Raw genomic sequence first — 16,174 nt, 5'->3', positions numbered from 1 at the left:
CTCTCCAGGAGCTACTGAAATCCTAAGAGATCTAACGACAGAAACGGATGCTCTGAGCACTAACATTAGCCTAAACGAACAAGTGCCTAGAAACTAAAAACATCCCAAAACTCTAGCGCAAAGCCCGGGTCGTTGCGTTACATAAGCCTGGTAAACCTGTTGACGATCCTAAAAATTTCCGACCAATTTCCCTTCTTTGCCACCTGTACAAGCTGTTTGAAAGAATCCTTCTTGGCTGACTTACACCACACATCGATGAGAAGCTTATCCCCGAACAATCGGGTTTTCGCCCAGGCAAGTCCTGCTCGTCGCAAATTCTCAAACCAATATATTGAGGTGAGGTGGTTTCGAGAGGGGGAAAATTACCGTTGTCGCTATTGTGGACCTTTCGGCTGCTTACGATACAGTTAACATCAGCGCAATGATCAAAAAGCTTTACGAAATCACGGCTGATTACACCTTTTGCCAGATTGTGAGGCAGCTATTGAGCAACCGCGAATTCCAGGTTGTCCTTCAAAATCAGAAGAGTCGGTGGAGGAAACAGCGTAATGAACTGCCACAGGATAGCAGCCTGGCACCAAGTCTGTTCAATATCTACACAAACGACCAGCCTAGGGCACGGGACACAAAAAGCTTCATTTACGCAGATGACCTAGCACTAGCAGCTCAAGCGGACAGCTTCACGAGTGTAGAGGAAGCAATAACTACATCCCTGAACGAGCTCGGCAACTACTATACGGCAAATGGATTGAAACCAAACCCAAATAAAACCGAAGTCTGCGTATACCACCTACGTAATAAAGACGCAAACAGGGAACTTAACATCACATGGCAAAACACAAAATTATCCCATAATAGATTCCCCAAATACTTAGGCGTAACCCTTGACCGAAGCCTGACTATAAAACAGCACTGCATGAACAACACACACACGCAACAACATACTGAGAAAGCTGACTACGACTTCCTGGGGAGCTAAACCAACCGTCTTGCGCACTACAGCCATTGCACTCTGCTACTCCGCAGCCGAATATGCCTCCGCTGCATGGGAACGGTCGGCACATACAAAGCTGATCGACGTAGCACTGAATGAGTCCTGTCGTTTAATAACCGGTTGTCTGAAGCCAACACCTACCGAAAAACTGTACCAGCTGGCAGGAATAGCCCCCCCTGAGGTACGAAGAGCAGTCTCCGGCTCGGTAGAAAGAACAAAACAGACACAGGACAGACGGCACCCACTTTCAATTATATAACAGCCCGCCGTAGGCTATACGCTCCAGGAATAGCTTATTACACTCAGTGCAGCCTCTCAACCAGTCCGCTGAAACTACACGTCTTGCCATCTGGAGGTCACGGCTAACCATCTCAAACCCGAACATCAGCGTGAAAGAGAAACTAGCCGAAGGATACAACCTCAGTTGGCCTATCTGGAATTCGTTCAACCGTCTCAGAGCAGGAGTGGGAAAATCTAGGGCAAACTTAGCGAGGTGGGGTTTCATCTCTGGATATGATACGGAGTGCATCTGCGGTCATCCGAGACTGACGTTTGCGCACATTACTGGGTGCCCTGCGTGCCCGACAACATGCACGAACGAGGAGCTACACGAGGCTACCGACCGAGCTATCACGGTTGCGGCTTTTTGGGCTGCCCGTATTTGAGGTGACCATCGACTCGATAAGAAGAAGAAGAATACTAAATACGATTAAGGAATATAATACAGGATAAAGAAGTATGGGGTATGGGAAATAGATGCTCCTGGTCCACCTTATAATTCATATTAAGATTGTATAATCTAATGCAACATGAATATTCATTTGGTTTATATTGAATCCACTGTAATTGATAAATGAGATATAGAATCATTTGGGCTTGCTTTGTGAGTATTCATTTCGTAATTCTATGTCATCATGTGTAGGTATGCTATAGCATGTCTCGTCATGCTCACTGAATGGCATTGCATGCGGCGGAGTCGTGTGCCGGGTACTTCCCCCAAATAAGTGCGAGGGGATCGATGGCTGGTTCATACGTCAACTCGAGAGGGGATGCTGCTTGTGGTGCTAGGTCGACCTATTATAGTTAATAAATCATTGTATTTGTTGGATTTAATTACTAATTGTGACAGTAATCACGACCATCACGTTCACGAAGCATCCTTACACAAACGTTCAAGATCTAAAGATTGATGCATCCAATATACGATTATTTCTATTTATACAGTTAATTCTTTATTACTTTTTATGAAATGATTTATATTAATTAAACACCACTCATATATTGGATGCAGCACCTTACAAACTAATTTGTTATGTTTATTACAGCCATTGTAAAATACCCCATTTGATTGAAAAGAGTCGCCGTCTAGTTTCTTACATGTTCTTCTTACGAGCTCAACTTTTTATGAATTTAAGGTAAATTCAGTTATTTAAAAGAAATATTTGTAGTGACAATTCAAAAGGGCTTAGTTTAAGCCTAATTGAATACGTTTATTTGACTCTGAAAACCGATATGGGATGACAGTTCCCAGGGTCAGATTTAGAGCCAGCTTTGTGAATAGGGCTATCTTTAACTATTTTTAGGGTATTTGGAAATGTACCTTTCATACATTTGTTGACACATAAAGCTAAATTTACACTTATTATATCATTAATTCAATTGCTTTGGCCGAACTTGCATTTGTATTTAAATTTTTAATGACTGTTTGTATTTCATGTTTTGTACATATTAACCTGCGTGGGTGAGTTTGAGCATGTGTGAGCATTATGAGTATTACTTATTATTATGATATTTTTATGGTATGTCATCCGCTAAAATTGGACTACCTTTACTATGAGTAACTTCAAAACCTAAAGGTCAGCAAACGAAATAAAGAAATGAGCGAAAGAAGTCGCGGAATAAGCTATCAAATATTAATAAAGATTATGTAAGATTAATTTATTAAATTGCGTTGTGTGAGCGGCCTAAAATGACTTGAGCTCGATAAGCTATATTATTTTGTCAAACGAATAGTTGGTTGGAATCATTCTAATCGAATAGCCATGTTTGATGTGAAGGACCAAGTGATCCTGGTGACTGGTGCAGCATCTGGCATCGGAGCTGGCTTGACGAGAGGGTTTCTAGATGAAGGAGCCAAGGTCAGTTATTTGTTTGTTGTTAACGATGTTACATTGTAACGTAAATATTAATTCTAAGAGTTGTGAAGAGCATAACTTCATTTTAATCATGAATGGTGATAGGTAAGTTTGAATATTATCTCCCTTTACTTAAATAAGAATTAAGTTTCTTATTATATTATAATGACTAATCTGAGAACTGTTTAGATATTTATATTTGTTTACAAATACTCATTATTTTTAGTAAAATTTTAATTGATAGTTTTGAGCTAAACTATTTACTAAATTCCTGTTCAATAAACTATAACTATCAAATTATATTATTTATGTTTGATGAAATAATCTATTTATTTAGATTTTGAAATGAAACTTCTTTTGATGGATTAAATATTTGTTTATTTACTATGAGTTACTTTTTGACCCCCAACTTTTTAGCCAGTTTGGCGTATTTAGCCAGGCTGACCAAAAACAGTTCAAGTGGTGTAATTTATAAATTAACATACATATTATTATGGTTGACTCATCCCAACTTTTAAGTGAAGGAAATCATTTTACCAGTTCCCTTGTCGGGTGGCATAATATGGACGATCTATCGATATCTCGGTTTGAAATTAGTACCCAATGTAAAAAGCTTAGAAAATTAGTACCTAATGTAAGAAGCTTAGAATATTTTTTATGGGAGGATGGCAAGCGATCCTCGCAGCCCATATAATACATATTGTGACACCAGAGGAATCACAGGAACCTTGCCGACCTTTGAGGTGGATGAATACGTATTTTTAAGGTAAGTACATAATTATAATCTCGTATCATATGCTCGCAAAATACCTTTATATATTAACAGCGTGCATGAATTGAAAATTGGGCAGGGGAAGGGGAGAAGTTCGACCTAAAGCGAGTACTCTGGATTGAACAAGACAGGGTCACTTTGTGTACTTTAGATATAATTATTGTTTAAACGTAATAAATATAAAATGAAGACAGGATATATATTCGGCAACTTAATCGATAGATAAGTTAATAATAATCCGAAGATAATTTTTTTATCGCAATTAGTGATGCAACAGGTACTTAACAATATTTTTCTGCTTGAATATAATGAGCAGTGTGATAATAATAATATTATAAATATGAGATTTAGAGCTATTTTTTGCCGAATATGTTAAGTGGTCACCGCTGCCCACATTCTCTTGCAACACCAGAGGAATCATAGAAGCGTTGCCAGCCTTTAAGGAAAAATTTTAAGGCATCATGTTGTTGAAGCATATAATTAGTCCAAAAAATAATATCTTTACTAAGTTGAATAGTAGGCATGACACGTTTATAAAATTTTAAATGATATCATAACCATAATTCCTACGTAACTCGTCAATGGGCCTTTTTAGATACAAAACATTATTAAAAAAAGAGTGTGTGTACTTATGTACACGCGTTAGAAGTTATACTTCTTTGGCGTATGGAAAAATAAATCAAAGTTTAACAAATAGTTAAGATCAAAGATAGTATAAACACTCAGCATTTAAGGTTAATATAAACAAGTATAGAAAATTAAATAAGTTTTTTTTATTTATACATAAAATTTGTTAGTTAGATTTGTTAGAAATAAAACAAAACGAAAAAAAAATATTTTTTAGATAATAATGTAATAATTTTTAATTAACGATGTAAATAAATTATACATACCGACAATTAACCTTAAATCTATAAATGCACTCAAAACAGTTTTATCACTAATATTCAATATATATAGATATACTAATAAATTATTAGTAAATACTATCACCGTCGTATATGAAATTGATTTAATAAAAACACCAAAATAATATTTATTTATTCACCCTGTTTAATTGTACTGTTACGAAACACGTGTTCTAAATATAAAAATACTAGAATAAACAACTTGAACATAGTTATCGATTTTCATGCCACCTAGAACTAACTTCACGATGTAGAATGCAGGTGTCGGTGTGCGCGCGCATCGTAAAAATTCACTCTCATCATTTTTCTCCATCGCGCCAAAAGAAGTATAACTTCAAAAATATATTCACGTTCCTTGGGACGGCCCCAGTTCTCTTGCCACTAGTGCCTGTTTGTAGCCAAAAGCGTAAAAAAAAATAACAGAAAGCAACTACCATTTAAAATTTTATATAAAATATACATATACATATAAATGATATAACTGTTTCAGCATGTTGTAGTACTAGATGTAAATGAAAAATTAGGAAAGGAATTGGAGCAGGAACTAAATCAAAAGCATGGAGAGAATAAAGTTAAGTTTCACAAATGTGACGTTACAACAGAAGAACTAGAATCAGCATACGACAGAACGATTGAAGAATTTGGATACATAGATATTGTTGTTAACAATGCGGGTGTTATGAATGACAGTCCTGATGTTTATTTAAAAGCCATTAATATTAATGTGGTAAGAATTTTCTCATTATCTATTCAAAAAATTTTGTTTATCTAGTAAAATTTAATGGCTTCAGGGTCTGCAATGTTTGTAGAGGTTAAGAGAGTGATAAAATTAATTATAATGTTAATGAGGGAATAGGGAAAGCTATAATAGTTTCCAATGCTAAAATGATAACGTTTGACAAATTATCAGTTGATAGTCTGAAGTTATGAGTACAAGTTCAAAGATACAATCATTTATACAAAACAAATTTAGCTACCAATACCAGCTTTGCAAGGATGTAAATTAGGAAAGGAAAATGGGTAAGGGAAGCGAGAAAGAACGACCCCAAACGTATTAGGCTTTTTTTAATGTGCTCCAGTGCACAAATGAACACAGCAAGCGTTTTTATGCTCCTATGCTACGAATAAAAGTTATTTTAACATGGATCACGAGAACACAATTAAGCAATATAGTACCACCAATAAACCATTAATATTTTATTTTTTAATCATACTCTTTCATGGATTGCTACCCATTTCTAAAATATACCCACTATTTTTATTTCAGGCAGCGTTAATAAGGAGCTCAATAAAAGCATACAACTTGATGAGAAAGGATCGAAATGGGAAGGGTGGTACTATAGTTAATATTTCGTCTGTCGTGGCACTTGTTCAAAGTCACATATTACCGGTTTATAACGCAGCTAAGAGCGCAGTACTACAATTCAGTGGCTGTCTTGGTGTAAGTAGACTTTTCCAATTACATTATGGGCTTGAAAAATTTTTTAAGCCCATGTCCTTTATTTATACCAAGGTAACACTGAAAATGTGTAGAAAATGAAAAACGGCTTAATGTAGAAAGATACCAATACTTTTATTGCTTTACGAAGTAATCTCCGTTCCTATCTACAAATCGTCGCATTCGATGGAACCGCTGAGATAAACAGTGGGCATTCACCGCATCTTCAGGGCTCGTAATGCGAATACATCGAATTTTATCTTTAGTTCTTGGGAATAATTAAAAGTCGCAGGGCGCCAGTTCAGGTCTGTATGGCGGATGACTCATTATCTCGACACCTGCCATTGTCAAATATTCAACAGTCCATTTTGCGGAGTGCGCTGAAGCATTGTTGTGGTCTAGGAGGATCCTGCTTCGAGGGCGCTGCTGTCGAATTTTTTCCAAGACAACAGGCAAACAGCGATTGACATACCAGTCTGCAGTAACTATCCTTCCATCTTCTAGCACAACTGTCGCGAAATGAGGCAATCATCTTTTTTCCTTGAAAATAAAATATGGTAACTAAAAATTTTTTAGGCACAACCAACATATGAAAGAACGGGTGTTCGAGTACTTACAGTATGCTTTGGAGCCACTGAAACAAATTTGATCCAACCAGCTTCTACAGGAGCTATTGATGAAGTTTTAGCACTCCATATGGCACACAGCTTGGAAAGTATGCCAAAGCAAAAGTAAGTAGTGAAAAAAGCAAATAATTTATATAATTATTACGTTCTTCTTGATTTTCACAAGATCATCATCATTGCCATCAAATGGCCACTATCACCCATCGATGGAAATAAAGTTCACGAGTCTTTGTCTAATCATAATTATGATTTTATGTACCGAGCTATGAATACCTACTTATTCATAATTTATGAGACTGAGATGTGACAATTCAAATTCAAATTCAAATATTTTTATTCAAAATAGGATTTATAATCACTTATTGAACGTCAAAATCTACCACCCATTCAAAAGAGACTGCCTCAGACCTGAGAAGAATGGGCGCAAGAAACTCAGCGGGCTTTTTTTTTTATATAAAATTTGGATTACAATGTAATATCGTACAATAAACATTAATAATTAAAGAGCCTGAGGGTGTTCGCTTTAATCCCAGTCCGTGGTGTCATTAAGAAAATCGTTTATGCTATAATAACCTTTCCCACACAAACGTTTTTTAACAATTCTTTTAAATTTCGTAACACATTTGTTTTGTACACTTTCTGGGATCATATTGTAGAAGCATATACATCGCCCAACAAAAGACTTACTATGTGCTTATGAACATACAAAACATTATCAAAAATGTATTGAGAAGCAACAGTCAAAATGTTTATTTCTTTAAATTTTTCTCTTAATGATTCTTTAGGACCTAGGTTATAAATCGCGCGAATAGCCCTCTTTTGCAGCACAAAGATAGTATTAATATCGGCCGCACTGCCCCATAACAATATACCATAGGACATAATACTATGAAAATAACTAAAGTATACTAATCTCGCCGTATCTATAGCTCGTAGTTAACCGTCTGATTTTCTTAACCGCATATGCTGCAGAACTAAGCCTATTCGCCAATCCTTCAATATGGGGGCCCCACTGCAATTTGGAATCAAGAGTAATGCCAAGAAATATAGCAGATTCCACTGGTTTCACCACCTCTCCATTTAATAAAATATTCGCATCTACATTTTTGACATTTGGCGCGGTGAATTTAATATATTTGGTTTTATGATTATTTAACAATAAGTTATTGGCGCTAAACCAGTACACGATGTCAGATAGAGCATTGTTTACTTCGTCATATAAAACTTGGCTTCGTTTCACTTTGAATATAAGTGAAGTGTCATCCGCAAACAATACCACCTTGTGTTTTTTTTCTACAAGGTTAGGTAGATCATTTATATAAATTAGGAAGAGGAAGGGTCCAAGAATAGACCCTTGTGGTACCCCCATACCGAGAGGAGTCCCAGGAGATCTCCTGCCTTTCACCTCGACCCTCTGAATCCTATTATTTAAATATGAGATCAGAAGATCGAGTTCAGATCCTCTTATACCATAGTGTTATAGCTTCCTGACCAGCGTTGAATGTTGAACACAATCAAAAGCCTTAGATAAATCACAGAAGATACCAAGTGCATTCTGTGATTCCTCCCAGGCCTCAAAAATATTCCTGATGAGTTCAACACCTGTATCTGTAGTCGAGCGTCCCCTAGTAAAGCCAAATTGTTTTGTCAATATGTTTGAATCCAAATTTATAAAGTAATATTCATTGTAGATTTTTACTTTAGTATACAAAAATTTCTGTTTATAATCGAATCAAAAGAAAAAAGATACTTTTCTACTCTATTATTGTAAACAGATTTTTATTCTCTCTAACATGGTTTAACAGCTAAATTAGATTGATATAAATAACACTAGTTTAGTATCTGTGCCCAGAAACATTGAAATCATGTTTGTTTGTAATTGGAAAGTAATGTAAATTCCTTACACACTTTTCTTATGTAAAATGGACTTAAAATGACTGATTTATTCAACCACTAAGGTGAACATTTTCAAAATATAAACAAAATATGACAGATAACAAAGATAATAGTCAATACAATGTTTTTTTTATTTCCGTTTCGTGGCGAGTCAATCATTATTGTAATCTTATTATGATTATGTTTATTTGGTTATGATACGTAGATAGTGTTTTAAAAATGGTCTTCTATATACAAGTTCATATATTATATAGTATACATATAAAATTATATAGCTGAGACAAAAGACCTAAATAACTTGGTCAAGAGCATTGCTTTTTATAGAAAAAGTGGTGAATAAGCTTCAGTTGATCAGATATTTCAATAATGAAAGTTTTATGTATGTTGTTGCTGAGATGAAAAATTTTTACCATATACCAAATCTACACGATAATAATTCATTGATGTCATGTAAAATGGGAAAAATAGTGCTTAATATTTTAATGAATAGTCTGAAAGAATGCATAACTCCCGAGGTTTCAGATTACTATAACACTATACAGGTAGTGTTAAAAAAATCCGTAAATTAAATTTCAAGTAATCCGTAACAATTCTTAATTATTTACCCGGAAAATAATTAAAAACATTACGAAATACCATTTTAAGTTTTATAAGATAAGTCAAAAAAGAAAACAAGATTTCATGAAGTATATATTAATATAATTAATGTTGCAATGATTACAGTAAGACCTATATAATATAAACATACTCGTACTATCACTATGTTCGCTAAAATATATATCAAAGGTTTTTTGTATGTGACAAATTCATCTAGTACATTTTTTTTATCTAGTACTTTTATTAGTTTTCAGCGTAGTTGGAGCCTTCTTAATTTTAGTGTAGAACGAATTACCTTTGTATACAAAACATTGTAAAAGCACATTCTATTAATTTATTGTAAAATTTATATTGAAAAACGTTAATTTCAGTGTGGACTCAGCAGTGAGTGGATTTATGACAGCGTTAGCGAACGGACACAGTGCTAGCACATGGCTAGTTACTTCAATGACACCAGCCGAAGAAATAACGGACAGAATCAAGAAGGCTTACCAAATTATGGGTGAAGGAGTGTTTTAAAAAATAAACAATACTCGTGCCCTGAACATCGTTTATTATTATTTTCAGTTCTACAACTTTTTGAGATTCTCTCCGTCCTCGATAGTTCTCTTCCAAATAGATAGCGCTGGTCTCCCTTCTCCTTATTATTTTGCTCTCAAGTTACTTCAAATGTTCCTCAAAATAGCCTGATATCTCTATCTCTAAGGATTAAGGATACGATATCCTGTATATTTGAAGTCTTTTATTATGCGGTTCCTCTTTAGCATTAGCTTAAAATTATCTGCGTGTCCATTCGTTTCAGATAGACATTGCCACTTGCAAAACCAGTTATTATGTTCTAAAGAAAAAGTTTCTTGTACTTTTTATATTAAACGACAGAGACTCCAGCTGCCACATTTTTAGACTTAAGCTGTAAGGATGAAGCTCGCTGAACCTTAATAATATATTTTTGTAAAATATCTTGTGTGGAAATAAAATTATTTATTGTTTTGTTGTATATATATTGTTTTTTATTCATATCTATTTAAACGGTAGTGTGTTAGTCATACTTATTAGTTTCGTGGACAGAATTTCTTTAAAGAAATCTTTCTTTTTATTTTTGGCATTCAAAATATAACAAGAGCTGAAAGACAATAATAATATTTTGTCCCGAAGTAAAAACAAAACATTTTGCACAATTTACATTTCACTTTCAGTAGGTCCTTATAAAATTTGATAAGTTAGATTTGTTTCAGTCAAAGATGCTAAGAATGATAGTTAACGCACCATGGTACATCACAAACCACAGATTGCATCATGACCTTAACATGAAAACAGTTACGCCAGAAATAACGGACAAAATGAAAGCCAAGAATATCGCTCCATCCAAGTGTACTTGCAAGGCACCTCCTGACTGTTACCATAACAAGCAGGTTAAAAAGGAAAAACCCACAGGATCTTCTACTGTAGCTTGATATTAATGAAGCGGACTTGTCAATTAACGAGTATCGCACAAGCCCGATATATATAAATTCATGAAGTATTGATAAATGTCATCCTAGACAGATTGCAATATATTATTTATTTAAAAAAAGTTAGAATTTAGTTTGGATGGAAACATAAGGATATTAACAGGATTATATTATTGCAGTAGTCACATTTATGGTCAATTATTTCTACAAAAATGGGTTGGTTGACATTTTAAGGTGCAAAAGTCTGCAAGAGGGGCAAATTTATATCTTAATAATATTGTTGATGAATAAGTTAATCACTTAAAAAAATAAAACACACACATCATGCAGTAAATATTTTAATTTAAAAACCTCATATATTGAACTCTCTGTAACATGGAAATGTGAAATTATGTCTTTGTCTTATACAGCTATTTACCATCATTATTGTCTTCCAGGTTTATACCTGACACATACTCTTCAACTGGGGAGTGTATTTAATAATGAGTTGCTACATCGTAAATTTTAGATCTATTTGATATTATTTAATTCCTTTGTTTGTTCATTTTCACTGTTAACTGTACCTGTTGTTGTTAAATATTATTAAATTATTATATTTTGTCACCAAATATTAAATATTTGTTCGTAGTTGTTACCTCTGTTTAATATCGACGTATTGTATATTTTTAATTTAATTGTTATTTAATTGAATATAAGAAGGTATCTTACAATGATACGTAGCACGGCAGATATTATATCATTCTGATAACTTGTAGTTTGATTGCTTCATACACGCATGCACACCAGATAATTATGTACATTAAATTTCTATGAAAAATCTCTATTAAACAGGCAACAACTTCCCTTATTATTTGATCAGTTAATTATGTAGGAATAATTATCTTTTGTTTTTTATATATTCATAGGTATAATCATAATTTATTGGTGTATATCGAAAATATACTGATATACGATAAACACACTAACTTCATCAATTTGTGAAGTTGTCGACTTGTAAAATATTCCAGATAACCATAGTAAAAAGCCAAAATAGAAAATTTTGTCTTTTCAATTGCAGGAGGTCAATCAAATTGTATTCTTAGTTTTTGGTTGTATCCTTGTGCTTGGGTAAAAAATAATAATGGGATGAAACCCCCGAATGGAAATGAAAGAGAATATAACAAAAATGAAAGGAAAAAAGGTTTATCCCGATTTCTGGCATATTTACAGGTCGTACGGAAAAAAGTTAAATAGCAAAGTTGTAAGCTAATAAAAAGATCTACAACTTTTGTAGACCTTACATTACTTTTATACATTACTATGGTAAATGTCTTCAGAAGATGCAAGGAAACGAAGAAGAAAACGAAAAATTTTTTCATAGTTTATATACAATTTTGATGTATTTATTACCCTTTTATACCCTTAAATAACCCTCCCCTTCCACTACCCGACCTCAGATCACCCGTAATTTTTTTCCCTTTCATTTCATTATATTCTCATCCTTCTCCAATGGGTTTCATCCTAATATTTTTCAATACTAGTCGATTCTTCTATTAGTAGTTATAAATCGTATGACAATGAAGTCTTGTTTGTGATTTAGTTTTATTATATATATTATTATATTTAGTTCTATTATATTATTGAATTATTATAAACGAGTATTTACCACTCTACACAATCTCTACAGTTGCAATTATCAAGCTAAAATTGTTTTAATACGATGGAATCCAATATTTTTCAATTTACACAGCAATATAGAAAATCATTGAATAAATTATCAAAGACCAGGTTAGTAAGTAGTTAGTTAAGGCTTGCTTCTAGAATCGGATTCTAGTGAAAATCGAACTATTGCTTGTGTAACAGTTTTTTTATAGTCAGTGTTTAAATTGTTTATTATTTTGACGTACATTGTTTTATTTAAAATGTAGCAACGCATTGAAGCAAATCAGGCTTGGCTTAAAACAGAAATTAACACGGTACTAGTATATTATGGAAGACCATACAATAACTACGCCTTTCGTCTTTGTAATTTTAAAACGATACAACTATTTTAATGAAATACATCAGTATCACCGATAGACTTACAATATACTAGCTAAAGGTCAGGTCTTGTCTGTATGTTAGTATATTCTAGATCTATGCGATCATCTATAATTACAATGACCTTCTTACTATCTGCCTACATCGTAGGTTTTAATTCTAAATTGTTGAACCAAGCAGCCTTTGGTGTTTTATACTTAGCAGTATATCTGTACGACTATGTTCTTACATATTAGCTATACTTACATTAACACACTGTCTTTACATCTATTGATTTTAATGATTTTACAAATGCTTAGTTTATTAAATAATTGTTTACTCACAAGATTACACAAACTGTCTTTTGCACTTTGATTTATTGAAAAAAATCGTCATAGTAACAAGACATAAAAAGTAGTAAATCATGTGTATCATTGAAATATATAACTAGATAGTACTTACATTACATATTTATTGATTTGTCAGTATTATTTATATATTAATTGATTTATCAAGATAAAACCTCGATTCTTATTTCTTACCTATTTTAACCTTTGGCATAATACCGAATATAATTTAAAATACAACAACCAAAGGCTGCCGTAATAGTAACAATGTTTGACAATGATGTCGTAAGTAGAAATCTAAGTAGCGTACATACTAATGTGAGGATTTTGTCTTTATGTAATATATAACATACTTACCAATAAGTCCTACCAACACGCACATAAAAAGTGTAGTGCAATAAATGATTGTTAATGATTTATATCCAGGTGACAAGATAATACCATCCATAAACAAATAGCCATAGTCCAAGTATACTTAAAAATGTTCAAATAAATTTTAAAAATAATTGAAATGATGTATATGTCGCAGGGAAATGATAATAACAGAGATTTGGGCAATTTCCTGAGTGATTTGATTAAATAACGGAGTATGTTTAAAGAACAACACGATTTTATCATTTCTCTAAACAAATCTAGTGATTTGATCAAATGCCAGGATTGATTCCGTGAAATGACAATGAGTGACGCGACTAGAAGAACTTAGGTTGTTCTACAACCTAAGTTCGCGCACGGAGCGAGCATCAGACTTGAGTCATACCCCGACACGGATAGGTTAGGTGGAATAGGACCCGCCAACCCATTCGTGTTTTGTTTTTTTTTATAATATAGGCCCTGGGAAGCGGGGCTTCTACTTGGCCTATACAGACACTTCTATCAGTTTTGAGGTAAGGTTACATTAATTTGATTTTCAATAGACTGGTGGGATACCTTTTCATGGGAGTGGGGGAGTGACCTAGGTGACAGAGGACATCTCCCTTCCACCCCCATTCCCTCTCACCCCCCTCCACCTGCGACACGATGCTAAATTCTTAGCAAATTATGTCTAAGTCTTACCAAATAAACCTTATAAAAACCAAATAAAATAGAATTTGTCATTTCACGGAACCAACTCTGGCATTTGGTCAAATCACTACATTTGTTTAGAGAAATGATAAAATCGTGTTGTTATTTTAACACTTTCCGAGATTTTACCAAATCACTGTTTTTATCATATCTATATAGCTAATGGTTGTCACTGTCAAACAGTTCGTTAGATTTGTTCCTGTCAAAACGCATCCCAGTTGGGATAATTTTGAATAACGTAATTAGCTTTTTAATAACATAATTTCTGCTCCTTTTAAACAAATACATTATATCATTGTCTAGTATAAACGTTTTACTTGAGCGAATCACCCGTTTGACTACAATTTCATAATTAGACTTAAAATTTTGTTTATCAGGGTGGATTTCAATAACAATATTCTGTGGAGTGGAATCTGGTTTTCCATAACAAATTGAATTTTTTAATCCGAAATTGATTCTTTGTCGAGAATCTCTTCAAATTGTGTTAGAAAGTAGCTAAACAAAGTTTGATGTTCGGTAAAATTTTATACCGGTAATTCGGTATAAATGAAAAATAAAAAAAATTCTAATCCAACTAAATTGAGCATGATTGTATTTAGGCATATTAGCCACACGGCAGTAGGACTAACTGTATTATATCTCCAACCTGAAATAACAAGGTCTGTACAGTTGACAAGAAAATCCTCACTAACATTAATGCTTTGAATTCAATCATCGCTACAACTAATTCATAATAAACTGATATTTATAAACTATAATTACTATTTCCTTTGGAAACAATTTTAATATCACCTCAATACTTGACTAAGATATGAATTAGTTCTATTTACATTTTAGGATACTTCATTTTTATCATTTCTGGGAGCAAAGTATGCCATCTCAAATATATTACATAATATTATAAATAGTGTATATTATTATTATATATCATTTAGCTCAGTAATAGTTGAAATTAATTTTGTTGCTAACAATTCAATAATTGAAATGGTTTATTGGTTTTGGTATTATTGAAACCTAGGTATAAATAAAATACGATGATGATTTCATTGATATTGTTTTAAATAAGGCATTAGTTAAGTTGATAACAAAAATGAGCACCTAAATAATATCATTTCGGAATAATTGTAAGAAATCTAGTAGCCACGCGCTGGCGTAGGCACTGACACATACTTCGTGCCGTCTTTTGCGACCACGTAAGGTTGATTATAATTTTGTTACCTTACAGGGTGTTAGAAAAATCCTGTACTTTATCTTGAACAGTAAATTGGTATTAAGTATTGAGAACAAATAAATATTGATTTTTTGGCATAAGCACATAAAAAAAAAAGATTATTAATGTACCCAATTGTAAAACTTTGGACACATCTGCCTGCGGCCATTTTAATTCTTCCCCGCCCACACACCCATTTCATTCATATACACTGCGAAAAGCGTGCTGTAATAAACATCGCCCGCCTTATTCGTTTTAGCCGCCGCGCCGCACAGCTTATGCTAGCTTAAGCCATTGGACTGATGACAGGACGATGACTGTAGTTTCTGGTAGAATAAGTAAAGTGGTGTCTCCGCATTCAACTTCATATCTTTTTCTATTTTATTATTTTTAACTTCTATTTTTTTAAGATAGTGTGTAATTTGTTTGTTTGAAAATTTGAAAATTTCAATTATTTTCTTTAAATTTTAGAATTATTTATATATAAACTATATAGGTACTTTATACGGATCACCTAACGGTCACCGCGGCCCATACACCAAAGCAATCACAAGAGCGTTGCCGACTGTACAAATCTTTGAATAAACCTACTTATGAATTTGGAAACCAAAAACACACCGCTGCGGTAAAAATCAATGCTACTACCTATTGCACCACCAACTTAAATATAGTTCAAAAACATAACTCTGTTAATTACTGGCAATTTAATTCGATGCCGTTGCCACTATGAACGATGAAAG

At 33.5% G+C, this 16,174-nt stretch overlaps 1 protein-coding gene across 2 annotated transcripts; it reads left to right on the top strand.

Annotated features, from left to right (window-relative positions):
* The first annotated feature begins 3,020 nt into the window (after positions 1-3,020).
* LOC126965101 (15-hydroxyprostaglandin dehydrogenase [NAD(+)]-like) lies at positions 3,021-10,365 on the top strand. 2 transcript variants are annotated; one of them, XM_050808652.1, is made up of 5 exons: positions 3,021-3,132; positions 5,300-5,536; positions 6,077-6,250; positions 6,824-6,978; positions 9,738-10,365. In XM_050808652.1, exons 1-5 carry the CDS (start codon positions 3,037-3,039, stop codon positions 9,883-9,885), a joined length of 810 nt encoding a protein of 269 aa, XP_050664609.1. In that variant the 5' UTR covers positions 3,021-3,036; the 3' UTR covers positions 9,886-10,365. The 2 variants fall into 2 exon arrangements, with proteins under 2 accessions (XP_050664609.1, XP_050664556.1); XM_050808599.1 differs by lacking the exon at positions 3,021-3,132 and adding an exon at positions 4,935-5,199.
* Positions 10,366-16,174: the final 5,809 nt, after the last annotated feature.

This window comes from Leptidea sinapis, chromosome 1, assembly GCF_905404315.1.
Source record: "Leptidea sinapis chromosome 1, ilLepSina1.1, whole genome shotgun sequence".
Lineage (NCBI taxonomy): Eukaryota > Metazoa > Arthropoda > Insecta > Lepidoptera > Pieridae > Leptidea > Leptidea sinapis.
The sequence above is the reverse complement of the archived record's forward strand: the minus strand, read 5'-3'. Positions and strand labels throughout refer to the sequence as shown.